We start from the raw sequence: 25,854 nt of genomic DNA, 5'->3' as shown, positions 1-25,854 counted from the left end.
TGGGGTTTTGGTTGGGTTTGATGGGGGTCATGTTTGGGGACTTTTCCCCTGCTTTTTTTTTGGGAGGGGTTGTTTGGGGTTTGGTTTTGTTTGGGGTTTGGCTTGGGCTTTGGGGGGCTTTTTTTGTTTTAGGTTTTTGTTTTGTTCTTTGAGAGCAGAATTACTGTTTTGCTTGTGAATTTGGGGTGAAAACAAGCAGAAAACATAAAAACCTTTTGCCTGTTCCATGCCAGCATCGTTTTTTTGGGAGCCACAACCCTGAACTTGGGAGTTGGATCTGAGTTCCGTGGTCAGGGAGTTGGGGGTGGTGGTGACCTGAACCTTTTGGTGTCACCAAGGTACAGTGGTAACCCGAACCTCTTGGTGTCACCACAGTTGGGTGGTTCCTCCTCTGTTGGGCACCCACCTTGCTCCAAAGAGTTACTGTGAGTGGAAGAGGGAGGTTCAGGCCTGGCTCGATCTTCCCACAGGTAGCTAGGGTGCAGTGGTGACCTCAACCTCTTGGTGGGACCCTGAGGCTCTCAGTGTCACCACAGCAGGGTGGTTACCTCAGCCTTGGTGGCAACCTGAACCTCTTGGTGTCACCATCGTTGGTGGTGCCTCCCTGCTGGGCACCTACCTTGCCCCAAAGAGTTCCTGAGAGAGAGGGGCTGTAGTGGAAGAGGGAGGTCAAGCCTGGCTTGATCTTCCTGCAGGCAGCTGGGAGTACTAACCAGGAACCCCTGGCCTCTACCCCTGCCGGGGGTATCAGCCACTGCTTTGCTTAGAGTCAGCCACCAGCTGGAAGGAGACAAAACTGTGACATGCACCAAACCCAAGACCTTTGGGGTTTTCTTTTTCACTGCCAGCTTGGATTTGTTTTCTGATTTTCCTACCGATTTGCATGTTTTGAGGGCTTGCTTTAATTGTAGCTCTGCTGGGAATGGCCCCAGAGGCACCTGCACCTTTCTGGTGGCCATCAAAAGGTTCTTGTGGTCCAACCTTCTCCTGGTGGGTGAGCCGAGGAGAGCAGGAGGCAGCCTGTGCAGCCCTGTAAATGGTTCATTTGCAAATGTACAGATGTGAAAAGTTGAATAAAGCCAGGGAAATGGATTTGTACAACCTGGGCTCTTTCTTCTGCAGCTCCAGCTCCCCATGGGGCCTCCCTGCTGCTGCCTGCAGGGGGCGCTGTGGCCACCAGGGGCCTTATGGTGCTTCAGCTTGGCCTGGGAACCCCATGGATCTCCTCCTGAGGTCAGCCCTACACCTTCCTTCTTGGGGTGCCTCAGCATGGTCTGAGAACTCCATAGGTGCCCACTTCTGGAGTCCTTTACCCTGTCCGGAGAACATCCCATGTCCCCTCTTGGGGTCAACCCTACACAGATGTCTTCTTGGAGGCCTTCAGCTTGGCCTGAGAACCCCACAGGTTTCCTCTTGGGGTCCTTCAGTGTGGCCTCAGACCCCCAGTGGATCTCTTCCTGGGGGTATTTTTGCTGCTTTTCCTGCTGCCAAAACCTGGGGGTCCTGGCTGGTGGTGACCTCCAGCAGAAGACCTGAAGTGAGGGCTCCCAGAGCATGCCCCAGACCCCACCCCAAGCACAGGACAAAGACAGAGCTGGGGAAACAGCTTTAATGTGTTCCCCAAAAGAAGGTGGGGAGCATCAGGAGGAGCAAAAGGGACATGGACACAGCAGCCTGGAGCAGCTCTTGGAGGTCACTCAAAGCCACTGCAAGAAGGGATGGGACACAGTCAGGAGGACCACAACCAAGACATGGTCAACACCAAACCCTGCCCCCTTCTTTGGGACCCCTCCCCAAACGCTGTGCCCTTCTTGGAGGACCTTGCACCACCACCTCCAGACCTGTGAAGGTGGAGCAGGTCCTGGAGCAGGGACAGTATGAGGTCAAGGAGGCTCCTGCTGAAGCAGGTGGCAGGGACACCACCCAGCCTTGGTCACCCCTTCACTGTGTGCCTTGGAGACATCTCCAGGGTACCAGCTCCCAGCCCAAAGCCTGAGGACCCTGTGGTGGTACCTGACAAGGTGAGCAATGTCCCAGTTGGCTTCCAAGGTCAGGGGTCCTTCCACCTCCACGCCCTTCTCTGTGGCGATGGCAACTTCATACTGAGGGGAGAAGGTTGGAAGAGCTCCAGTAAGGGACAGGGCTGGGAGTCATGGAATGGGCTGGGTTGGAAGAGACCTTCAAGATCACCCAGTTCTGACCCGTGCCATGGGCAGGGACACCTCCCACCAGCCCAGGTTGCTCAAGGTCTCCAAGAAGATGTTCAGCACCTTCATACATACCCAGAGGTGAGCTAAGCCCTCTGGAAGCTCCAGGAAGGACAAATGTCCTCGAAGCAGGTTTTGGCCTTCAGCACCACCTCATTTTGTCCTTGGTGGGCAAGTTGAGAGGTCCCTCAGCTGCTCCTTTCCATCCCTGTTCAGACCCTTCCCCAGCTCTGTTGCTCTTCTCTGGCCCTGCTCCAGCCCTCAAGATCCTTCTGGCACTGAGAAGCCCAACCCTGACCCCAGGCTTGCAGCTGTGATCTCCCCAGTGCCCAGCCCAGGGGCACAATCCCTGCCCTGCTCCTGCTGCCCACACCATTGCTGCTCCAGGCCAGGCTGCTGGTGGCCTCCTTGGCCCCTGCTGGCTCAGCTCTGGCTGCTGGCACCCAGCATCCCCAGGTCTTTTCCTACTGAGGAGTTTCCAGCCACTGCCCACAGCCTGGAGCCTCCCCGGGGTTGTTGTGACCCAAGGGCAGGACCCAGCCCTCTGCCATGGTTTCAGCCTGGCCAGGGCCCTCTGCAGAGCCTCCAGCAGCTCCACATCCCACCCAGCTTGGTGCCACCTGCAACCTGCCTAAGGGTGCCTCAATGCCCTCACCCAGAACATTGAGGAGAATGTTAAGCAGAAGTGGCCCCACCACTGAGCCCTGGTGCCAGCCCTGGTGCCCCTCTCACCCTGTTGAAGGAGCGAGCATCTCTGTAGTACAAGATCCTCATGCAGCGCTCTATCAAGTCCCGAGCCTCCTCCTTGCTCAGGTTGGGTTTCTTTTCCAAGACTTCTCTCATCATTGGCTGGTGAGGGGGAGAAGAAAAGCCACACAATGAAGTCCAAGAGCTCCACAGCCCAGTGCCCACCCCTGGACCTCTTGCAGCTGCTGAAAGTGCCCACCTGAGCCAGGTAGGCGCCGTAGCCTGTCGCCAGTGTGGGGGCTTCATAGGCCACTCCGAGCATGTCCACGTAGCCTAGGAAGCTGATGGGACACGGCTGTGAGTGTGGTGGCTGCATGGCCAAGAGGGACATGGCTTGGAGAAGCCCCCTGCCAGCCCTCCGAAGCCCACCAGGCCATGTCAGAAGCACCAGGCGGCTGCTCCTGCCTCACCTCTCGCCGCCGTAGCAGCCGGCGATGACCACAGTGTTCCACAGAGGGTTGATCTTGGACCTCCTGTTGTACATGACCCTGGTCAACCAGGAGTGGATGGCTTTGGGGCTGTAGCTGTGGCCATCACCCAGCAGCTCCTCATCAATCCTGACAGAGGAAGAAATTTCACCCAAGACCAAGTTGGGAAGCAGCTGGAGCAAGGAGCAGGAGCTGCCCCTGCCCCCCCCCAGCAAGTCCCCAGGGGCTGCTCTCCCAAGAGGGGCCCAGGAGAGGATGTCCTGAGGGGAAGCCACAAAGAGGAACCGGAACTGAGATGGTGGAAAGGACACTGGGAGCAGACTGCAAACTGGCTTCCATCAGGCAGGTTGCAGATGACACCAAGCTGGGTGGGATGGTGATCTGCTGGAGGCTCTGCAGAAGGACCTGGCCCACCTGGATCCCTGGCTGAGGTCAATGGGACAAGCTTCAACAAGGCCAGGGGCTGGGTCCTGCCTTTGGGTCACAACAACCCCAGGGAGGCTCCAGGCTGGGGGCAGTGGCTGGAAAGGGAAAAGACCTGGGGGTGCTGGGTGCCAGCAGCCAGAGCTGAGCCAGGGGGTGCCCAGGTGGCCAAGAAGGCACAGTGTGGGCAGCAGGAGCAGGGCAGGGATTGTCCCACTGGCCTGGGCACTGAGGAAGCCACAGCTTGATTCTTGGAATCAGGATTAGGCTCCTCACTGCCAGAAGGACTTTTGAGAGCTGGAGCAGGGGCAGAGAAGGGCAATGAAGCTGGGGAAGGGTCTGGAGAAGAGGGCTGGGGGACCTGGGAGTGTTTAGTCTGGCGAAGGCTGAGGGAGACCTCATTGTTCTCTACAGCTCCCTGAGAGGAGGCTAAAGCCAAGTGGGGGTTGGGTAGGTACAAGACAAGAGGAGATGACCTCAAGTTGTCCCAGTGAGGTTCAGGTTGGCCATAAGGAACAATTTCTTTCCTGCAGGAGTGGTCAAGGCCTGACACAAGCTGCCCAGGGAGGTGGTAGCCACAGTGGTGCTGGGTTGACGTTGGACTTGATGCCCTTGAAAGTCTTCTCCACCCCAACCAATTCCCTGACTCTCTAAAGGGCCTGCCAGAGGCCAAGGGGGCACTCCAGCCCCACCCTGCCTTGCTCAACAGCCCTGGTTCACCACACTTCAGTTCTTCGAGGACTGGCACCAGTGCACGAGCAGGGCTTGCCCAAGCTGCTTCTGGCTGTGGCCCTGGCAGCCCAGGGGCCAACAGAACTTACACCATCTGATCAATGATCTGCTTCAGGTACTGGAAGTCAGCATAGTCCCCAGAGGCCCCCAGCATGGTGGTGTCATTGACCTTCAGCAGCCTGGAGATGCCTCGGAAGCGGGCGAGGGAGCCATAGGAGCCCATCATGTCCGCGGCGATCATCACCCCCCCGCTGAACTTCACCCCCAGCACCGAGGTGCCAGTCACCATCGGGCTCCTGCAGACCCAAACATCAGCCTTCCGCAGCTCCTTAGTCCCCAAACGCCCCCAGCCCCATCTCCACACATTCATCTTCCACTGATGCCCATCCCAGGACCCCTCTGCTCTCTTCTACCTCAAGCCATCCCCTTCCAGTCTCCCACCCCAGTGCCACCATCCCCAGCCCTTCTTCCTCCCAGTGCCACCAACCCCCGTGCCCCATCCCCAACGTTACCATCCCGAGCGCCCCTCACTCCCAGTGCTCCATCCCCTTCCTAATCCCAGTAGGAAGCAGCCCGCCCCCTCCCCCTACTCCCAGTCTCCCATCGCCAGCGACCCCCCACTCCCAGGGTTTACCACCATCCCCAGCCCCCCCCCCATCCGCTCCCCTCAGCCCCTGACGCACTCACAGCGTTCGGGTGAAGGGCAGGCGGCCGGCGGCAGGGCCAGGCCCTCTAGGGATGTACGTTTGCCCCGGTGCCGGGCCCCCGGCCCAGAACGGCGGCGGCGCCCGCGTTCCTTCAACCTCCATCTTAGTCACGGTGTGGCCCGCGCTGCGCAGGCGCAAAGGAAGCACGGTCGCTCTCGGCCACCGTAGGCGACGGTGCTCTCTTGGGCGTGCCCAGCGCAGAGTAGGAGAGGGAGATGGGGTCGGACGCCATCTTGTGTGTGGCGAAATTCTCCTGAGTGAGCTGCAGATCGGCCCCCAGGGCCAGGGTCCTCGCCCTCGCCGTCCCTGAAGGATCGAGGGCCGCAGCGGCCCACCGTGTGGATGGCAGAGCCTGAGCGGTGGAGGTTCCGGAGAGGCGAACGCATCTCCCTCCCCAACATGGCGGCGCGCTGCGGGCGGCACCAAGTGCGTCACGTGATTAGCAGAGCCGTTAGGCCGGGGCGCGGCGAGGGGGCGTGGAAGAGCTGATCTGTCTCCGCCTTTAGGCGGGGCTTGGTGCGGCGATGCCCAATGGGCAGCACCGGGGGCCGGTGCCTGAGCGAAGGTAACAGGTTGCGGTGGGCAGCGGCGGGAGCGGAGCCGTCGGCGGCGGCGAGGGTGAGTGCCTACAGGGACCGGGAAAAAGGGGGCTGCTGTCTCAGGGGGGCGTCTTGCCCTATAGCAATGCCTATAAGGACAGGGAGCAAGGGGGCTGCTGTCCCATGGGGGTGTCCTGCCCTGTAGTAGTGTCTATATGGACTGGGAACAAGGGGGCTGCTGTACCATAGGGGTGTCCTGCCCTATAGCAGCACCTATAGGGGCTGGTGCCATGGTGCTGTCCTTGGTACGTGTCCTTCCCCAAGGCCAAGCCCACAGGGGCAGGGTCTATAGGTGGTGTCCTTCCTGGAGCATGCCCTGCCCTGTGGCAGAGCCTATAGGAGCTGAGGCCATAGGGTCTGTCCTTCCTGGCCTGTGCCCCTGTCCTGTGGTGCAACCTATAGGTGCTGGGCCTGCAGGGTCTCTCATTTCATTACCCTGTAGAAGATCCTATAGGGGCTGACTCCATGGGGATTGTTGTTCTTGGCCAGCCCTCACAGGGAGTCTTCTCCCCATATATGACCTGATCAAGGGGACCTCCAGGCTGCTTTTCCAGTGAGGGACCTGGATTGTCCCTGTTCTACCAGCTCTCCTCCAACAAGGACCTGCCATCCCCTGTAGCCCCTACAGGAGCTGCCTTTACCCACCCTGTGTGGGAACTGTCCCTTCTATAGGGGATCTGCTGTTCCCTAGGGTAGTTGTCTTTGCTGGTGCTTTTGTCCTGTGAGGAACGTTCCCATACAAGGACCACCCAGCATGCCTCTGTAGGGTCTCCTGTAGGCACAGCTCCACTTCTCCTCGTTAGTGTGGAACTAATCAACCCCTGCCCACATCCCTGGAGCCAGGAGCTGCAGCAGGGCAAGTTCCAGCCTCAAGAGAGAGAAAGAATGCCTTTTGGACCTGCCGGCTTTAGGGTTGGACTTGAGGATCTCCTGAAGGTCTGTTTTGCACCCTGGGTGATCCCGTGAGTCTCAGGCCGTGCTGGGCCAGGCCAGGCTGCTCTGTAACGCAGCACCTCCTGAAACTTTAATGTGAGGAGCTGCCCTACTTTGCTGGGCTCCAGGGCTGTATTTTTAGCTGCCTGTTTAAATAAGAAAGAAAAAAATCTAGAGCTTGGGTGTCAGCCCCACCAGCCCCTGCCCTGAGTCTTGGTGGCCTCCTCCAGCACAGCCAGCACCGGCTCCAGTTGCCCTGTGCTGTCCTGTCCTCTCCCCACTGCTGGCAGCTTTTCTTTCACTTGCTTCGGGCTGGCTTTCCTCTCTACCACCCTGACCAGTTGAGCTGGTTTGGAGTCGAGTTGGGTTTCCATGCTGGTCCTCGGAGCCCCTCGTGTGCCAAGGGAGCCCCTTGGTTGTTGGCAGAGCCCCTCATTTGCCACCAAAACCCCTCGCCCTCCAGGTCGTGGCCATGGCACTTTCAGCATTCCCTTCTCAGCATCTTTTCTGGGGGGTGAGAGCTATTGTGGCATCACCTCCCTGCCCCAGGGGCAGAGGTTTTGTGGCCCTCAGGGGGTTAATGTGATGATTCCTGTGTTGGTGCTGCCCAAGCTGCCCTGGGGATGGCAATGATGGTGAGGGGCAGACAGGGCCCCCAGTTTGGAGTGAAACCATCCCAACCCTGTGGCACTGGAGACCTGTTGGCTCCCCCAGATGCACGTTATGCCCCTGGGGTTTCTTCTCACTCCCTGCTGGTGTCCCCCAGAAAAAATCCATCCCTGGGGGCATGTGCATTCAAACCCTTCTGGTTCGAGGGATGTGACATGGCTGGAAACCAGTAACTGATCTGGTTGGTGCTGTGGTAAATAGCTCAGAGCATGGCTTGTGCCATGCTGCTGGTTTCAGGGCACCGTGGTGGTGGTTTGGTGGCAGGTCTGACCCCCTGTTGGGGCACAGGGACACGCAGGAGAGGACAATGAGGTTTTGGTTTCCGAACCCAGCCCTGGGCAAGGCAGAGAACGAGATTTTCCAGTCCCTAGTTGATGATTAACTGGAGGGCTCTGGGCTGCGATGTGGAATTTGGTCCTTATCTGCTGCCAGAGGAGCCCTAGGGAGCATCACCTGTGGGGGCGGGTGACCCTCATCCCCGACCAGGAAATCCCAGAATGGTCGGGGTGGGGAGGCCGCTCTGAAGATCATCGACTCCATCCCCGCCGCCAGAGCGGGGCACGGACATGCCCCTAGCGGCCCCTGGCGCGGTGCCGGTGCCCGTTCCCGGTGCGTGAAGCAGGTGCCCCGGTTTCGGATTGCTCCGACGGGGCGGGCAGAGGGCGGCTCACGTTTTCGGCCGCCGATCCATCCTGGTTTCAGGTTCCGGTGTTTGCGGGAGAGCCGGAATAGCCGGTCCGCGGTGGTGCCGGGGCACGGGCACGGCGTGTGCTGCCTGTGCCCAGAATCAGCCCGGCACCGTGCCCCCGAGCGGGGTTGAGCAAGCAGGTGGGGCAGAACTTTGGGGAAACCTGTGGTGGGAAGAGCCCAAAACCCCTGCCAGGAGCCTGAAAAATGGATAAATTCGGGGTCTATGCATCCCTGCTGGCCATGAAGAGTTTGGGGATAATCTGGCAGCTTTTGGTCCCTGTGATCTGGTTAGGGCCGCGGTGGCTCAGAGATGGGCTCTGGGTTTGGCAGAAAGGTGCCAACTCCTCGGTGGGGGTCCCAGCGTGTGGCTGCCTGTGGTCGAATGACCCAAGCTGACCACAATGGAGCAGAGCCAGCCCACCCTGGTGGGAGCAGGATGCCAGGGCAAGCTGGGGCACTCCGAGCCCTGCGTGGCATCAGAGCCTCTCCCAGCACCACCCGCACGTTGCAAAACAGCTTTCTGGGTTACGGTCGGCAGCACAAAGGTCTCATTGTGCCGCGGTGCGGCCGAGCGGAGCTGGCTGCCTGCCACAGCCCATGGCCGGCAGCGTGGTGCCGGCGGTCTGTGGGCACCAGCAAGAGCCTTCTCCTGCTACTCTGCCACCTGCCAGCTCCTGCCCGCTCTGCCCTCACCTTGGCAGTGTGCAGGACCCCTGCTGCTCGGTGCCTGTGGCACTGCCAGCCCAGCCCGGGGCAGGGTGAAGGTGTGCTGGAGGCTGAGGCACACCCTGGGCACAGGATCCAGCCTATTTTTAGCCTAGCTCCTCTGTCCCTCCTGCTTCTAGCCTCCTTCCCTGTGGTTCCCAGTGAAATCCCCTCCCGGGGCTGTGTTTCCAGCCTGGGGCTGGGTGTTGCTCCCACGCACAGGAATGTGACCCGGCTCCAGGCTGGAGCCTTTCCAGGAGCAGGGAGCATTCCTGGGACATGACCAGCAGACCTGGCTCACCTGCCTCCTCCCAGCTCTCCAAACACCCAGCTCAGGCCACTGGAGTTAAGGTGACAGAAGGAACAAATCCTCCTCTTCCAGTCGCTTCCTGTGCCATCTGAGCTTGAACTCAGAGACATTCCCAACTCCTGCAGTTTACCACCACCCCCTTCCTCCCAGATCCCCAAAGACCCAGCTCAGGCCACCAGAACCCCCCAAATCCAGGAGTGAAGGCAGTGGAAGGGGCAAATCCTCTTCTTCCCAGTCCATTCCTGTGCCAACTGAGCTTGAACCCAGTGACATTCCCAACCCCATCCAATCCCTGTGGTTTTCCACCACCTGTTTCCTGCTCGTGCCAGGGTGGGTGGCAAGGCAGAGCTGAGTCTTTTGCTGGTGTTCCACTCTGCAAGCCTCAGCCCCTCTGGTAGTACCATGAGAGGATGCTTGTGGCACCTCTGTTACTCTAAAGGTGCTGCCAAGGCAGGTGCCGCACCCAGGGCTCATGGTTCCCACCCTGATAGCAGCAGCAGGGACCAAACCCTCTCCCCACCCAGTTGCCATTTCCTCACCGGCTGCACTTTGGACGCCCTGGCACACTCTGGTGGAGCTGGTGGCCTCTCCTCGGGTGGTCACTGCAGGTTGGTGGCCATCCTGCTCCTCCCAGATCCCTTGTCCCCCTGGCTCAGGGCGGGGCGGGGGGGAGGGGAGGCATTGGGGTACCTGGGGGAACAGAACTGATGGGATTTGCTCTGGGGGCTGCTATGGAAGCTGCTGTCTGTTGCTGATCTCGTTAGTGGGACGCGCCGTGGGGAGAAGGAGCTTAGGGGATGTGGACTCTTCTCCTGGGCTCCTCTGGTGAAATAATTGGTCCCCTGCCTGTAGCTTCTGGCTCTGGGATGGGGGACACAGGGGACCCAAAGGGTTCATGGTGACTCTGACAAAGCGGAGGAGTCTCAAGAGCCGTCCCTGCTGATTTGGCCAGGGAACAGGAGCAGGTGGTGGTGGTGGTGGTGAGCTGGCAAAGCCAGGGCAAGCCAATTGCTCGTCCTTCCGGGCAATGCCTGGTGGCGTCTGTGTGGCACCTGCTCCCACCTCCTGACCTGGCATCTTCCTTCTCCCTGGGTCCCATGGCAGTGGGAGTTCTGCTCTGGCTTCTTCCACAGGGTGGGCATGGGAGGAGATGGGAGCTTGGGGTTGATAGGAGGACATGGGGGAACCCCCTGCTCTGGACACCCCTTACTCTGGGCATCCTTCTGCTCCATGCCCCATCCCTGCCCACTCCCTACTCCATGCTGGGGCAGCTTTTGGGGGTGGGCAATGTCTGGACCCGAGCTGAAAAACTGGGTTTGGGGGTTGCTTTTGATTTCCTTTATGAGCAGTCATCCCAACCCCCACCCCCCTGCATCCCAGGGACCCTCTGGGGCTCCCTCCCAGGGACGTGGGTGGGTCACTCCGGGTATCCCTTTTATTTCCAGCAGAGGAGCTGCTGCAGCTCCTGGTACTCAGGGTGGGGGACACACGCGATGTTCTGGGACTCAGGGGGTGCTTGGGGATTGGGGGGTGTTCATCGCTGAACCCTCCCAGGTGCCAATAGAGGAGCTCTCCCTCCCCTCCCTTCTTGCATCCTACCGATCTCCGCCGGCCGGCATCGCCCTGGTTGCCCCCGGGACCGAGGTGGGAGGGCTCCATCACGCTGTTCCCAATATGTCACTGCTCATTTCTGTCCCCTCCCCACGGGACCCGGGTGGCTGCCCCTGGCCGCGGGGACAGCGGGCGCTGGGGTTGCTGCTGAGGGGACAGCGGGAGCTGGGGCTGCAGCGAGGCTGCGGCGTTCCGCAGGCAGCGGGAGCGGTGCCCAGCAGGGATCTCTGCATCCCCCCCACCCCTGGCATCACCGGGGTCCTGCCACCAAGGGCGAGTGACTGGAGACACGGTGAGAGTCAGGGCGTCAGTGCATCGTGGCGGTGGGGGGATAGGGGTGGGGGGGGTTCCCTCTCCCTGCCCTCCCCAGTGTCCCTTTAGGAGCAGCCGGTGCCGGCACAGCCGTTTGTCCCCATCCTGTCCTGGGGACGCTGCAGCACTGGCACCGAGCGTCCTCTGGCACCGTCCTGGCTGACGGACCCTCGCTGAGCTCTGCCTCTGCTCTCAGCATGACTCTGTCCCCTCTGTGTTCGCTCAGGAGCCCCGGGGATGGAGTGGCCAGCGATGGCGGAGAAGCAGAACCCGGTGGACTACGGCGTCCAGATCCGCTTCATCAACGACCTGCAGGAGCCCCGCAAACCCCCCAAGGCGCGCACCAAACCCGGCTCCTACGGGGTGGCCGTGAGGGTGCAGGGCATCGCTGGGCAGCCATTCGTAGTCCTCAACAGCGGCGAGAAGGGTGGGGACTCCTTCGGGGTGCAGATCAAGAGCGAGGGTTCCTACCAGACCCCCATCGCCGGATCCCGGCCCTCCGGCTCTGTCAGCTCTGACTCGGACCTGCCGGAGAACCCCTACGCGGGCCGGCAGCCGCGGCATGGCTCGGCCCACAGCACCTCGGACGAGGAGGCCGGGGGTGCCTTGCCCGCATCCCACCATGAACCCAAAGTCCTGGTGGGCGAGGAGCTGCGGAGGACGCAGTCCTACGGGGACTTGCTCGGCGGCGCCGCAGACCTGCCCTTTGCCAGCGGCGCTCACCGGGTCGGCGGCGGCCGGCAGCAGCGGTCCCTGGCCGGCAGCAAGAGCAGCAGCATGGTGAACATCGCCTCGCAGCCAGGCCTGAGGACCACGGCCAAGGACCCCTCCTCGGACACTGAGACCATGGTGGGTGCTGGCGGTGGCGGCAGCGATGTGGACACCAAACCTCTGTCCTCGGTGGATTCACTCATCAGCAAGTTCGACGGCAGGGTCCAGCAGCGGGGGCGGGCGGCCAGGAGGGGCCGGATCCCCTTGGAGGAGAGGAAACGCTCGCAGAGCCTGGACGGCCGCGTCTCCCACCACGACTTGCCCACTGCCCAGCACCAGCCTGGCACTGTTTGCCCCCAGCCCCTGGTGCCCACCAGTGTTGGCACAAAGCCCTCGCTGCCTACTGGCAGCCTGAGCCAGCCGAGCAGGACTGGAGGGATGGTTGAGGTGGGGGCGAGGAGTCAGCATGTGGAGGAGCCTGTGGCCAAGCAGGTGCAGAGCAAAGCCAGGGCAGAGCTGCAGGATCTGTTCCTGCTGGGGTCACCATGGTGGGCACTGATGTCCCCTGGAGCCGAGGGGAGGGCTCCATGTCCTGCTGGAGCTGAGCTTTTTGGTTCCTCACACAGCTCAAATCCACCCCGGACCTGCTGCGGGACCAGCGGGAGGTCACGCAGCCCGGCAGCACGGAGCACCCCAAGGAGCTCATCTACAGCATCCTGAAGGAAGGGTGAGCCCTCCCAACTGCCCCAGAATGCCCTCCAAAGCCCTGTGACTGCCCCCAAGGCTTTCTGCCCTCTTCCCAAAGCCCCAGCGGCTGTGGCTGGAATGCTGTGGGGTGTCTTGGGACTGGGGCCACCCTCATAGGCAGCTGGTGCTTGGGATTTGGGGAGCAGTGAAGTGCTGGGGGTGTGCCTGCTGCTTAGGTTTGGCCGTCACCTTGTCCCCAAATGTGCCCCACCACCACCTCTAACACCCACAGGAGCAGTGAGAGTGAAATCTCCCTGCGGAGGAAGGCTGCCAGGCTGCTGGAGAAGCTGCAGGAGCTGGCGGTGAGTTGGGAGCTGCTGCTCCCTGCCTGCATGAGGGAAGCCCCCTCCCCAGCCTCCCCCCCACCCAGGGCCTCCTTCCCAGAGGCTCTTTCCCAGCACCACATTCCCATGTGCCAAAGGTGGCACTCCGGTGACATGTGGCTGCTGGGTGGTGTATGGGGGCCAAGCTGTGGCACTGGAGGGGGTGGGGGTTGCACCTCCCCAGACTCATCAAGTGAACCCTGATGGGGGGAGTGTCTCTCCAGGCACCTGCCAAGGACACGGCCTGTTCCCAGCCCCAGCACAGGGACCTGGCCCAGAAGGTGGAGGAGCTGCAGGAGAAGCTCGATGAGGAGAATAAGGTGAAGCCAAGCATAAGGTTGGGGGACTTGGGGGCACAGGAGGTCACAGTTTACATCCTGGGGTGGGGAGGAAGCATGATGGGTCCCTGCTCTGAGCCCCTTTGGTGCCCCGGAGGGACCAAATCTTCTGGTCCTATTGACACCCTGTCAGGGTGTCCAGGGATGCTGGGGATGTGGGTGTCCTTCCTGGTGAGATGCTGGAGGTGGGATGGGACCCCAGGAGGGGATATAACTGGTGTCCCCTGTCCCACAGCTCCGCCAGAAGCTGGAGCTACCCAGGGAGTCGGTGAGGAAGCTGAGGGTGGCTGAAGAGGAGAGCCAGAGACTGCGGGGGGCCCTGGAGAAGAAAACCCAGGAGCTGCAGAGAAGCCTGCAGGAGTAAGAGCTGATCAGAGGGAACATGTCCCTGCCAGGCCTGGGGACATCTGCCTGTCCTGCTGTGGGCATGCTTCTGGAGGGTGGTGGGAGGCATTTGGAGATGCAAACAGGGCTGGGGAAGCTGTCACACACACACACCCTCCCCACTATCCCCATTCCCTTTGCCATGCGGGGATAAGCCATCCACCAGTGCTGATGCTCATGAGTGGGTGCTGCAGAGGTGTCCAGGGTCTTGGGTGTTCCCCACCAGGCTGAGTGAGGTGAGAACATCCAAGGAGAAGGTGGAGATCAGGCTGAGTGACTGCGAGGAGCAGCTGCTGGCCACCCACCAGGAGCTCAACCGCCTGCGCCGTGGCTCCAGCACAGCCCTGGACAATGAAGCTCTCTACAAGGTCTGGTGATGGTCACACCAAGGGTGTGAGCACTCACGCTGTGTCACTTCACCACCACCACCAAACCAGGCTGTGCCCTTCACCTAGGAGCTTCTGGAGACCAGGGAGGAGCTGGAGGAGACCCTGAGCTCCAAACAGCGTCAGGAGGAGCAGCTGCGGCTGCGGGAGCGGGAGCTGACAGCGCTGAAGGGAGCCCTCAAGGAGGAGGTGGCCAACCATGACAAGGAGCTGGACCGTGTCAGGCAGCAGTACCAGAGTGACGTGGAGCAGCTGCGGCGCAGCATGGAGGACATCTCACAGGTCTGGCCAAGGACAGGGCTGCTGGAGGGTGGGAAGGATCTTGGCTTGCAGCTGGTGTCCTTGAGTTCCTCCAAGAAATGGTCCAGAGCTGGGAATGGAATTTGTGTCCTGCCCCAAACTTGGCACACAGAATGGGAGGGGTTGGAAGGGACCTTCTGAGGTCATTCAGCCCAACTCTTCTGCCAAGGCAGGCTCACCTAGAGCAGGTCACACAGGAACACGTCCAGGTGTGTTTGAAATGACCCCAGAGACTCCACCCCCTCTCTGGCCAGCCTGCTCCAGGCCTCCACCACCCTTCAGTTCCAGAAGTTCCTTATCATGTTCAGGTGGAACTTCTGATAATCCTATTTGTGCCCACTGCCCCTTGTCCTGTCACTGGGCACCACTGAACACAGCTTGGTCCTATCCTCCTGGCACCCACCCATGAATTACTGATCAGCATTGACAAGGTGCCCCTCACTCTTCTCATAAGACTTCTTAGTATCCTTATAGTTCTTTTCTTCTCAGGCTAAAGAGACCCAAGTCCCTCAATCTTGACTCATAAGAGAGATGTTCCAGGGCCCTACCAGGGACAGGATGCCCCACTGGAGCATCCCTCTGCCCAAGGTGGGGATTCTGGGGTGGGAGTGGAGCTGGTTCACATAGGTTTAGGGGCTCCCCAGATCCCTGCATGGGTTCCCTGGGGTTGGTTCAGGGTGAGGCATTAAGCAAGGCAGGAGCTCAACATGATGAGAACATCCCAGAAAGATGCTCGGTGGCTGAACACTCAACACTTTGACCTAGGATCAGGCCAACCTGGAGTCAGAGAAGCAGAAGATCAGCAGCGTGGTGAGGAACCTGCAGCGAGAGCTGGAGGAGAGCACGGAGGAGACCGGGCACTGGAGGGACATGTTCCAGAAGAACAAGGATGAGCTCCGCAGCACCAAGCAGGAGTAAGAGCTGGGGCCATGGCTGAGGACAGGCTGCCCAGGGAGGTTGTGACTGCCCCTCCCTGGAGGTGTTCAAGGCCAGGCTGGATGAGGCTTTGAGCAACCTGGGCTGGTGGGAGGTGTCCCTGTCCATGGCAGGGGGTTGGAGGTAGATGAGCTTTCAGGTCACTTCCAACCCAACCCATTCTGTGAAGAGCATCCTGATAGAGTTTCTCAGCAGTCAGTTGACATCTGATAGAGACCCAGTTGAAGTTTCCTCCTTGGGACATCTTCTCTTGGCACTCAGAAGAGCTGTCTGCCCAATACAGAGCAGGGTATTTTAGGGAGGTTTGTGTGGTTTGGTTGGTTTTGAGGGACAGTTTTTAAGGACAGGGACTTGCTGGAGAGGGCATAGCAAAGGGCTGGGAAAGTGCTGAAAGGCCTGGAGCTGCTCTGAGACGAGGCCAGGCTTGAGGGACTTGGGGCTTTGGAACCTGGAGAGGAGCAGCCTGAGGGGGATCTGATCAATGCTGATCAATACTGCAAGGCTGGGGGCAGGAGGACGGGACCAGTGGTGCCCAGTGCCAGGAGAAGCTATGAATAAGTCCAGCCTTTTACCCAGTACCTCCATGACCACGTCCCAAAGCTCCACATCTACTCATAGGATGGGGCTGGTCCTCCTCCTCCTGTCCTGACCACAAGGAGGAGAGGAAGGTGATGGTGAAGGGGGTTCTGCTCTCCTGCTGTGCTGGGAATGGGGATGCAGAACCCAAGGACACCAGGGATGGGCTTGGGTGGCCTCATCCTTCCTGCTCCATCTCCAGGTTGCTGCAGGTGAAGCTGGAGCGGGAGGAGTTTGAGGAGGAGCTGCAGGAGCTGCGGGAACGTTTTGCAGCCGCCCGAGAGGAGGTGGAGCAGGCCCGGAACAGCACCGTGGACCCTGGCGAGCTGGAGGCCCTCAGGAAGGTGTGGTGACAAGGGACAAGGTGCACACAGTGATGCAGACCACGTCCCACACCGAGGATCCCAGGCAACCCCATTTCCTCCACCCCAGGAGCTGCAGCAGGCACGGGAGGCACAGGGGGAGCTGGCAGCGCAGAAGCAGAGGCAGGAGGAGCTGCTGCAGCGGCGGGAGCAGGAGCTGGTGGCACTGAAGGGCTCCATGGAGGAGGAGACCTCCAGCAGGCACGGGGAGCTGGAGCGGTACTGCAGGGACCTGGAGCAGCTCCAGAAGGAGCGTGATGAGGCCACCAAGGTGGGTGCCCCAGGGTGGGTTTGTGCCCAGCCAGCCCTGAGCCGAGGAGCAATGGCTGTGGTGGGCTCCACCTTCCCAATCACCCCCAGCTCTCACAGCCACGGGGCAATGTGGCAAAGCCACATCCTGGATCCACTTCCCGTGGGGTCATCCCAAGGGATGCAAGCCCAAGTTGTCCCCATGGGTCCACTCCATGCTGTGGCTGCATTGCAGGCAAAGGCCTCCCTGGAGAGTGCGCAGGAGGCGGCAGAGCAGGCAAGGAGGACGCTGGAGGCCAGCCTGAGGGAGCTGCAAGAGCACAATGATGACCTGAGGAGGAAGGTCCTGGGCATGGAGAGCCACCTGAAAGAGTATGAGCGCCTGGGCGAGAACTGGGAGGGCTCCCAGGCACGGCTCAAGGAGAAGGTCACCAAACTGGAGGTACTGGGGCTGTGCTTGGTCCTGAGCTGTTCCCCTTCCCTGGATGGAGCCTGAAGAGGCCCAGCTCAGTGGTATCTTCAATGTCTTCAGCAATGGGCTGGGTGAGGGCATTGAGGCACCCTCAGGCAGTTTGCAGGTGACACTAAACTGGGTGGGATGTGGAGCTGCTGCAGGGGGCTCTGACTGGGCTGGATCCATGTCTGACGTCAATGGGATGAGCTTCAACAAGGCCAGGGGCTGGGTCCTGCTCTTAAGTCACAACAACCCCAGGGAGGCTCCAGGCTGGGGGCAATGGCTGGGAACTGCCCTGTGACAAAGGCCCTGGGGGTACTGGGTGCCATCAGCCAGAGCTGAGCCAGAGGGTGCCCAGGTGGCCAAGAAGGCACAGTGTGGGCAGCAGGAGCAGGGCAGGGGTTGTCCCACTGGGCTGGGCACTGGGGAGGCCACAGCTGGATTCCTGGGCTCAGGATTGGGCTCCTCACTGCCAGAAGGACCTTGAGAGATGGAGTAGGGGCAGAGAAGGGCAATGAAGCTGGGGAAGGGTCTAGACAAGAGGGCTGGGGAGGAGGAGCTGAGGGAGCTGGGGATGTTGAGGCTGCAGAAGAGAAGGCTGAGGGAGACCTCATTGTTCTCTACAGCTCCCTGAGAGGAGGCTGGAGCCAGGTGAGGGTTGGGCTCTTCTGCCAAGGAACAAGGGCCAGGACAGGAAGAGGTGGCCTCAAGTTCCCCTAGGGGAGGTTTTAGGTTGTCCATAAGGAACAATTTATGTCCTGCAAGAGTGGTTGGGGCCTGCCCCAGGCTGCCTAGGGAGGTGGTGGAGTCCCCATCCCTGGAAGTGTTGAAGAAACCTGTGGCCATGGCACATGGGGCCATGGTTTGGTGGCCATGGTGGGGTTGGGTTGAGGATCTTGGAGGTCTTCTCCAACCCAAACAAGTCTATGCCTCTATGACCTCTGCAGACAGAGCGCAGGCAGATGGAGGAGTCCCTGAGTGAAGCCTCAGAGCGGGAGCAGGAGCTGCTGATGGCCAAGAGGTCCCTGGAGACTCGTCTGGAGGATGCCCAGCGGGGCCTGGCACGGCTGACCCAGGCCCACCAGGAGCTGAGTGAAGCCTTCCACGAGGAGCAGCGGCAGAAGGAGCAGCTGAGGCGCACCAAGGGCGAGCTGGAGGAGCAGAAGCGGCTGCTGGACCGCACCACCGAGAAGCTGAGCAAAGAGGTTGGGCTCCTTGGCTGCCTCCAGGCTCAGCTTGGGGTGCCCCCACATTGCCCAGGGGTGTGATCAAGGTCCCATCCCTGGAGATGTTTCAGTTCAGACTCCATGGGGCCCTGGGCAGCCCTGATGTTGTTGGAGGTGAAGATGGCCTTGGAGGGTCCTCTCCAGCCCAATCTGTGAAGCTGTGGCTGCACTTCCATGGGCACCAGGTGCCGTGGCAACTGCTCTCCATGCCATGTGATGGGGGACTTTGAGATGTCCTCACTGTGTTTGTGGTGGTATCCAGGGCTTTGGTCATGGATCTGGTTTCCCTGAGGGGCTGTTTGGGATCAATCCTTCCTGATGTCCTAGGAGGCTCCACACCATGTCTCCAGGGGATGTCCCCCAGTGTCCCAGGCCATGTTGTGCTCTACTCTTCCCTAAGCAGCTCCTGGAGGATGCTCCTGGGATCACCCAGGGAGCTCTGGCAGGGCTCTCACCCCTCACTGTGGTGCTCCTGAACCCACAGAGCAGAAATGTCCCCTCTGTGGGCACCTTCTCCCACTTCCAGTCCCATCAGGGGTGCTCAGGACAGGGTGTGCAGGTGGGTGCCTAGCTCCTGAGCTGTGCCCTTGGTGCTGTAGTTGGAGCAGATGACAGAGGAGTCCCACAGCTCGCTGGCGGAGCTGAAGGCACAGCTGGAGGAGTTCAAGGAGAAGTCCCGGAAGGAGATAACAGACTCCCAGAAGCAAGCCAAGGACCGAGGGGCAGAGGTGGAGAAGATGCAGTTCAGCATGGTCCGGCTGCAGGACGAGGTGGGGACAAAGGTTTGGTCCTGAGGGTTGAGTCCCAATGCCATCCCCTCTGTGCTTCCATGGGGAGGCTGGAGACAAGTCTCGAGGGGACACGTGAAGGGACACTTCTCGTCGGGGGGACACATCTTGGTGGGGATGCATCTCACAAGGGCTCATATCTCCAGTGTGGGCACATCTCACCAGGGGACACATCTGGGGTGGGGACACCTCTGATGATGAGGCACAGCTGACATGGGGACACCTTCCCTGGTGGCCTCAGGTGACAAGGCTGAAGCAGGCGCTGCAGGAGAGCCAGGAGGAGCAGGAGAGCATGCGGCTGGACAAGGAGCTGCTGCTGCAGCGCCTGCAAAACCTGCAGCAGGAGATGGACACCAAGAAGCGCTCCCAGGACGATCGCTCACGGCACCTCAAGGCCATGGAGGTGAGGAGCACAACAGCCTCTCCTTCTATCCCTGCAGTGCTGGGTGCTGACAGCAAGGGGCAGAGCTGGCCCAGCCGCTGCCTGCTCCCGGCCGCTGCCTCCTGGGCCATGCTGGAGCCCCCTGGGCTGGTTGGGCTTTGCTAGCCTGGAAGCCCTGCTGAAGCTCAACCTCCCCTTTCTCCCAGTACCCATCTCACTGGTCTCAGCTGGCTGGTGACCTCCTGCCCACAGTGAGCCCTAGGCTCCATGCTGAGCCTTCTGCTCCTACCTCCTCACAGGAGAAGTCCAAGCGCCTGGAGGTGGAACTGGATGAGGAGAGGACCACAGTGGAGCTGCTGACAGAGAGGGTCAACAGGAGCAGAGATCAGGTAGGGTGAGTGGTTGGTGGTGGAGAGCTGAAGTTCTCAGGTCATGGGGTTGAAGCCCCTGACACTGAAGGTGACCAAGCTGGTTGGGGCACCAGCCGTGGTTGAAGAAGCTGGGCACGAACCCAAGGATCCAACAAATGAGAGGGTGAGGTTGGCTTTGGGCACCACCTTGGGCTTCCATGGCACCCACCTGCTTATTACCTGCGGAGCCGGAGCGTGGCACGCGGGCGGGACTGGCACTGCTGCGGCTCGCTGGGCAGAGCCCCTGGGGAAAGGTGTCCCAAGGTGAGGTGTGGCCCCACCTGAGATGTGTCCTCACCTGTGATATGTTCCCATGTGAGACACTCCCACCTGAGATGTGTCTGCTCATGAGACATATCCCCACGTGAGACACGCTCCCTTGTGCCCCATCCTGAGATGTGACCCCATGTGGGATGTGTCCCTGCCTGATATGTCCCCTCATGAGATGTCTCCATGAGAGACATCCCCACCTCAGCTGTGCCCCTTCATGGGACACATCCCCCCCTGACCTCTTGTGGGATGTGCCCACACTGGAGGTGTGGCCCCTTGTGACACAGCTATCTTGGCCAACCCAATCTTTGCTCCCTTGGTGGTCAAACCCATTCCTGGCTCCACAGCTCCCAGTCCAGTTTGAACCCTCCAGTGGAAAATGGCAGCCCCTGGTTTCCAGGCTGCTCACCAGAGCAGCAGGAATTGGTTTGGGGAGGAACCAAAATCCTCTCGGGGCAGGGGGGGGTTGGTGGCACCACTGTGTGTGGCTGGGGGAGTGCACCACATCCCACCTGTCACAGGAGGAAATTTGGTCCACTGGCACAGTGGTGGCCTTGGTCTCTGAGCAGTAAACCAAGATGGACCACGTCCTTCTCCCCAGATTGACCAGCTGCGGGCAGAGCTGCTGCAGGAACGCTCCAGCAGGCAGGACCTGGAGTGTGACAAAGCCTCCTTGGAGCGCCAGGTGAGGCTCAGCTGTGGTGGGGCTGGGTCCAGCTGCAGCCCTCATCCTGTGTGGGTATGGGGCTATGTGCCCCCAGGGTGGCTCTGCTCCTCTCTAGGCCATTCCTGGGAGAGAGGGACCAGGTCCTTCAGGAGTTTCTGAGGAACAGGTTGCCTAGGGAGGCTGTGGCTGTCCCCTCCCTGGAGGTGTTGAAGGCCAGGCTGGATGAGGCCTTGAGCAACCTGGGCTGGTGGGAGGTGTCCCTGCCCATGGCAGGGGGTTGGAACTGGATGGTCTTGAAGGTCCCTTCCAACCCAACCCATTCCTCCTCCTCCCAGCTCTGGATGTGGTCCAGCCCATCCTCCCAAAGCCGCACCCCTGCTCCCATGGAGCCAGCAGGCATCTCCCTGGGGCAGAATTCCAGGGGAATGCCCCCTTTCCCCACAGCTCCCTGTCCAGGCCTGTGCTCCAAATCCTTGTTAGCCAAGTCCCAGATGGATCAATGGGAACTGAGCTCCTGGAGCTGTTCTTGTTCCCTGGGTGGAAGTGCTGCTGCCAAGAACAACACAGAGCTCCCACTGCTGACGTGGTGGCCACCATGGCTCCTGCTGCCTGGTGGTGATGCCAGGGCTTGGGGTGGGGAAGGGAGCTGGCTTTGGTGGTGCTTTGGAGAGACACTGGAACAGGTCTCAGGGTGCTGGGTGTTCTGTAGCTGGTGGAAGTTCCTGCACCCAGTGATCTCTGCCACATCCTGGACTCTCAAGTGCCAGGACGGTTAATTGCCGTTACATAACGAAGCTGCTTGTTAGGTCTTCTCCTTGGGAAAGGCCTCCTGGGCCCTGACTCACCACTGCCATTTACATAAGCCAGGCTTGGAGCCTTCCCCATTCCGGTGACAGTCCCAGTTGAAGTGGGACAGTGACATGCTGGAGAGTGTCCAGCTGAGGCCATGAGGATGCTGGAGGGACTGGAACATCTGATGGGGAAACACCTTGGGGGGCTTTGGCTGGGAGAGAAGCAGCCCCAGAGGGGACCTGATCAATGTCTGCAAATAGCTGAAGGGTGGGGGGCAAGAAGGAAGTGGCCAGGCTCTGCTCAGTGGTGTCCCCTGTGATAGGACAGGGGGCAAGGAGCACAAACTGCACCCCAGGAGGTTCCATCCGAGCAGGAGGAGACAATTCTGTGCTGTGAGGGTGCTGGAGCAAGCTGCCCGGAGAGGTTGTGGAGTCTTCTGGTGTGGAGAGCTTCCAACTCCTCCGGATGTGTTCCTGTGTTCCTGGGTGCCCCTGCTCTGGAGGGTTGGACTGGAACATCTCCTGATGTTCCTTCTAACCCCTGACCTTCTCCGGTCCCATGATTTTGGGCTATCCTCTCCCTGTAGAATAAGGAGTTGAAGAACCGCCTGGCCAGCTCTGAGGGGCTGCACAAACCCAGCAGCAACATCCCCCAGCTGGAGGCACGGCTGGAGGAGCTGCAGGACAAGCTGCAGGCAGAGGAGAGGTACCAGCCATGGAGACCCTCACCTCAGGGGGGACCTTTGCCTCACTGGATGCCAGCCCTACCCTGTTGCTTAACCCTAGGGAGAAGAGTGTCCTGCTGTCCTCCAACCGCAAGCTGGAGAGGAAGGTGAAAGAGTTGACCATCCAGATTGATGATGAGAGACAGCATGTCAGTGACCAGAAGGACCAGGTAGGTGGTGGATGGCAGCCCTTGGAGACACCAAGCAGCATTGGGACACACCTCAGGGTGCTTGGCTGAACTAATCCCATGGGCACTGGCACAGGCTGCCCAGGGAGCTGGTGGAGTCTCCATGCCTGGAGGTGTTGAAGAAACCTGTGGCCATAGCACGTCGGGCCATGGTTGGGTGGCTGTGGTGGTACTGGGTTGCTGGTTGGACTGGGTGACCTTGGAGGTCTTCTGCAGCCAAAGCAGCTCCATGTCCCTGCAGCTGAGCCTGCGGGTGAAGGCCCTCAAGCGCCAAGTGGATGAGGCAGAGGAGGAGATTGAGCGGCTGGAAGGTGCCCGCAAGAAGGCACAGAGGGAGCTGGAGGAGCAGCACGAACTCAACGAGCAGCTGCAGAACCGCATCAAGGCACTGGAGAAGGAGGCTTGGTAGGGGTCACAGGGCTGCAGGGGAGGTTCTCAGTCCCTCAGGGAGTCCGTGCTGGTTCAACATCTTCAGCAATGACATAGCAAGACTAAGGCACTCTCAGCAGGTTCGCAGGTGGCACCAAGCTGCATGGTGAGGCTGAGAACAGTGAGGGGCGGGATCCACCCAGAGGGACCTGGACAGGCTGAGGAGAACCTCAGGAGGTACAAGGCCCAGGGCAACTAGGCTGGGGGTGATGAGATTGAGAGCAGCCCTGCAGAGAAGGACTTGGAGGTGCTGGGGGGTGAGAAGCTGACAGGAGCCAGCATTGGACACTGGCAGCACAGGAGGCCAAGGGCAGCCTGGGCTGCATCCAAAGCAGTGTGGACAGAGATGGAGAGGGGAAGCCTGTCCCTCTGCTCTGCTCCGGGGAGACCTCACCTGCAGGGCTGGGTCCAGCTGTTGGGTCACCAACACAAGAGAGACCTGGACCTGATGGAGAGGGTCCAGAGGAGGCCACCAACATGAGCAGAGGCCTGAAGAACCTCTGCTGTGGGGACAGGCTGAGAGAGTTGGGGCTGTTCAGGCTGGAGAAGAGAAGGCTTCAGGCTGACCTTAGGGCAGCCCTCCAGTAGCTGAAGGAGCTCCAGGAGAGCTGGGGAGGGACTGTTCAGAAGGGCTTAGGGTGATGGACAAGGGACAATGGTTTGGAACTGGAGCAGGGCAGATTTAGGTTGGTCCTCAGGAGAAGTTCTGCACCATGAGGCAGGGGAGACACTGGAACAGATTGCCCAGGGCTGTGATGGAGGCCTTGCCCCTGCAGACATCCAAGGCCAGACCTGCAGTGTCCCTGGGCAGCCTGCTCTGGCTGCAGGTGTCCCTGCTGCCTGCAGGGGGTTTGGACAAGATGAGCTTGGGGGCTCCCTTCCAGCCTGCTGCGTTCTGTGATTCTCTGATCTCCAAGCTGGATGTGGAGGTGGTGTTTCAGCCCCTCCCCAGGCTGCATGAGGAGAGTCTCAGCCCTGTCCCTTGTGCCCCCCACCAGGCGCAAAGCTACACGCTCGGCCACTGATTCCTCGCTGCAGGATGACCCCCTCAGCTCGGATGATGAAGAGTTCGACAGTGCCTACGGCCCTTCCTCCATCACCTCGCTGCTCAACGAGGCCAACCTGCAGACCAGTTCCTGCTGACCCCTGCCCACCCCACCCTGGAGCCCAGCTGCATTCCCGGAACCGGCCGAGAGGGGACCGGCGGCAGCCACCACAGCGGCTGAAGGCAAAAACTCTTCTCCCAGCACCGAGCTGCGGGAAACTGCTGCAGGAGCAGCGGGACGAGGACCTCCAGCTGGGCACCATCTCAGCTCTTCTCCTCCTTACGGGTCTCAGGCTGCCTTGGCACCGTGGCTGTTTGCTGGGGGTAGCCACTGGCCGCAGCTAGTGCCCCTATCGGTGACTGGGTCCCAACCCGGGGCTCTGAGATCCTGCAATCCCTGGAGGACCAGGTTCTCGTGGAGACATCTGGGCCTGGTTTATTTTTCTATGCCCCCCACCCCCTGCCCTCCCCCATCCCCAAGTGGTGTTTTCAATAAACCCCAGCATTTTAACACCAGTGCCTCACCATGTGGCCCTGGGCACAGCCTGGCACAGACTGTGGTATGTTTGGCTTGGTGACACCACTCACGGGGAAACACAGCTCCTGCCGTGCTCCGCTGCATCTGGCCTGCAGATAAATCCTCGTTATCGCTAATTAACGAGGGTGGGAGCCTTGCCAAGTGCTAATTAGTGCTGGTGTGGTGATTGGCAGCTGGTGATGGCAGTTCCCCTCTGGCCTCCAGCAGGGCCTAGTTGGTTCCAGTGCCAAGCCAGAGCTGGGCTGGCATGGTGCCCAGTGACCCTGCCAGCCCAAGTCCTGCTGCCCAGTGAGGTTTAACCAGGTGGAGCCAGTGGGGATGGACACAGTGGCCCCCCTCTGGTCACTACGAGGGGATGGACATGGTGATGACACCAGGGGCACTGCTGTCCCCTCTCTGGTCAGTACTGGCCACATCTTTGTGTCACCCCCACCCAGGGCTCTGCCAGGCTCGGCATGCCCAGCTCCTGGCCCTGCACCCAGTGTCTGCGCTGCAGCTCAGCCAGGCTGGTGGAACCGGTTCTGCCCTCACCCTCCTGGCCACGCGTGTCGGAGCTGAGGTCAACCACAGTCTCCACCCTCTGCCTCAGTGTCCCCAGTGAGGTGACAGCAACACCCTGCAGGGTGTTGGGGGGCTCAGTGGCCATAGGTTGCCCAAGGTGGTGGTTGAGCATGACCAAAATTTGCCAGTCCCTGAGGGAGCAGCATTCCTGCCAAAGCTCCCCAAGCCCCCCCCCCCCCCCCCCCCTTGCCCCCAGGACAGGAACATCCCCTGGCTGTCCCCACCCTGGGGCTGGAGTGTGGCTCTGGTGACCGCACAGGGCTGGAGTGTGGCCCCACCGGCAGGGCTGGGGCTGGTGGTGGAGCTAAGGCCAGCTGAGCTCATCACACAGGTATGTGGCAATTAGCACCCGCCCAGCAGCAAGGAGGCTGTTGGCACACCCAAGCCACCCAGTGTGGCAAAGGGATACTCACCCTGGCAATGTTCCCATGCCGTGGCACAGGGTGAAGGGGTTGTGGCACCTGCCACAGCTGTACCTGCCACAGCTAGTGACCCCATGGCTTTGGGAGAGGGCAGCCCTGTCACCCTGGTGCCAAATATTCTCCAGACATGGGGGAAGATAGGACCAGGCACGGCTTGTGGCATCATGGCCCAGTCTGGAGCACCATGGCATAGTTTAGGGGCACTGCAGCCCAATTAGGGGCACTATGGTCTGGTTTGGGGCACTGTGACATGGTTTGGGATACCACAGCATGGTTTAGGGCACCAGGGCAGAGTTTGGAGCACCACAGCCAAGTTTGGGACACCATGTCACAGTTTGGCACAGCTTGGCAGAGCTCAGCACTACCGGGCAGGCCCTGGCTTGGTTTGGGGTACCATGGCCTAGTTTGGGAAATCATGTTCCAGTTTGGGACACCACGACACAGCTTGGCACAGCTTGACACAGCTTGGCAGCACTCAGCACTGCTGGGCAGGCCCTGGCTTGGTTTGGCAGAGGTAGGGGTGAGGCTCGGCAGGGCTTGTTGTGGCTTGGCACGGCCCTGGCACAGCTCACA

The 25,854-nt window shown here is 60.5% G+C and overlaps 2 protein-coding genes across 2 annotated transcripts; one reads left to right on the top strand and one right to left on the bottom strand.

Moving 5' to 3' along the window:
• Positions 1-1,576: 1,576 nt before the first annotated feature.
• PSMB4 (proteasome 20S subunit beta 4) lies at positions 1,577-5,384 on the bottom strand. The gene is made up of 7 exons (XM_054179215.1): positions 5,225-5,384; positions 4,627-4,833; positions 3,365-3,511; positions 3,154-3,235; positions 2,940-3,056; positions 2,014-2,102; positions 1,577-1,706 (listed from the first exon to the last, which is right to left on the bottom strand). The coding sequence occupies exons 1-7, from the start codon at positions 5,344-5,346 to the stop codon at positions 1,694-1,696; spliced, it is 777 nt and encodes a 258-aa protein (XP_054035190.1). The 5' UTR covers positions 5,347-5,384; the 3' UTR covers positions 1,577-1,693.
• Positions 5,385-9,657: 4,273 nt separating this feature from the next.
• Positions 9,658-24,134, top strand: CGN (cingulin). Its single transcript, XM_054179205.1, has 21 exons — positions 9,658-9,758; positions 11,300-12,276; positions 12,411-12,511; positions 12,764-12,833; positions 13,079-13,174; positions 13,428-13,552; positions 13,803-13,944; positions 14,032-14,244; positions 15,028-15,176; positions 15,977-16,118; positions 16,207-16,407; positions 16,621-16,827; positions 17,787-18,044; positions 18,665-18,835; positions 19,095-19,256; positions 19,535-19,624; positions 20,517-20,600; positions 21,961-22,079; positions 22,160-22,268; positions 22,528-22,691; positions 23,714-24,134. The coding sequence occupies exons 2-21, from the start codon at positions 11,311-11,313 to the stop codon at positions 23,856-23,858; spliced, it is 3,714 nt and encodes a 1,237-aa protein (XP_054035180.1). The 5' UTR covers positions 9,658-9,758; positions 11,300-11,310; the 3' UTR covers positions 23,859-24,134.
• The last annotated feature ends 1,720 nt before the right edge of the window (positions 24,135-25,854 follow it).

The sequence above is a fragment of the Dryobates pubescens genome (genome assembly GCF_014839835.1).
Source record: "Dryobates pubescens isolate bDryPub1 chromosome 41 unlocalized genomic scaffold, bDryPub1.pri SUPER_41_unloc_2, whole genome shotgun sequence".
NCBI lineage: Eukaryota > Metazoa > Chordata > Aves > Piciformes > Picidae > Dryobates > Dryobates pubescens.
The sequence above is the reverse complement of the archived record's forward strand: the minus strand, read 5'-3'. Positions and strand labels throughout refer to the sequence as shown.

What these genes read in the sequence shown, in the direction of transcription:
- CGN (XM_054179205.1), top strand. Translation starts at nt 11,311, where the DNA reads ATGGAGTGGCCAGCGATGGCGGAGAAGCAGAACCCGGTGGACTACGGC. An exon ending in AGGAGCCTGTGGCCAAGCAG is followed by an intron (nt 12,277 to 12,410) that starts GTGCAGAGCAAA and finishes TTCCTCACACAG; the next exon opens with CTCAAATCCACCCCGGACCT. An exon ending in AGCGTGATGAGGCCACCAAG is followed by an intron (nt 16,408 to 16,620) that starts GTGGGTGCCCCA and finishes GCTGCATTGCAG; the next exon opens with GCAAAGGCCTCCCTGGAGAG.
- PSMB4 (XM_054179215.1), bottom strand. Translation starts at nt 5,346, where the DNA reads ATGGAGGTTGAAGGAACGCGGGCGCCGCCGCCGTTCTGGGCCGGGGGC. An exon ending in CTGCCCTTCACCCGAACGCT is followed by an intron (nt 4,834 to 5,224) that starts GTGAGTGCGTCA and finishes TTGGGTCTGCAG; the next exon opens with GAGCCCGATGGTGACTGGCA. An exon ending in ATGCTCGCTCCTTCAACAGG is followed by an intron (nt 2,103 to 2,939) that starts GTGAGAGGGGCA and finishes TTCTCCCCTCAG; the next exon opens with TATGAAGTTGCCATCGCCAC.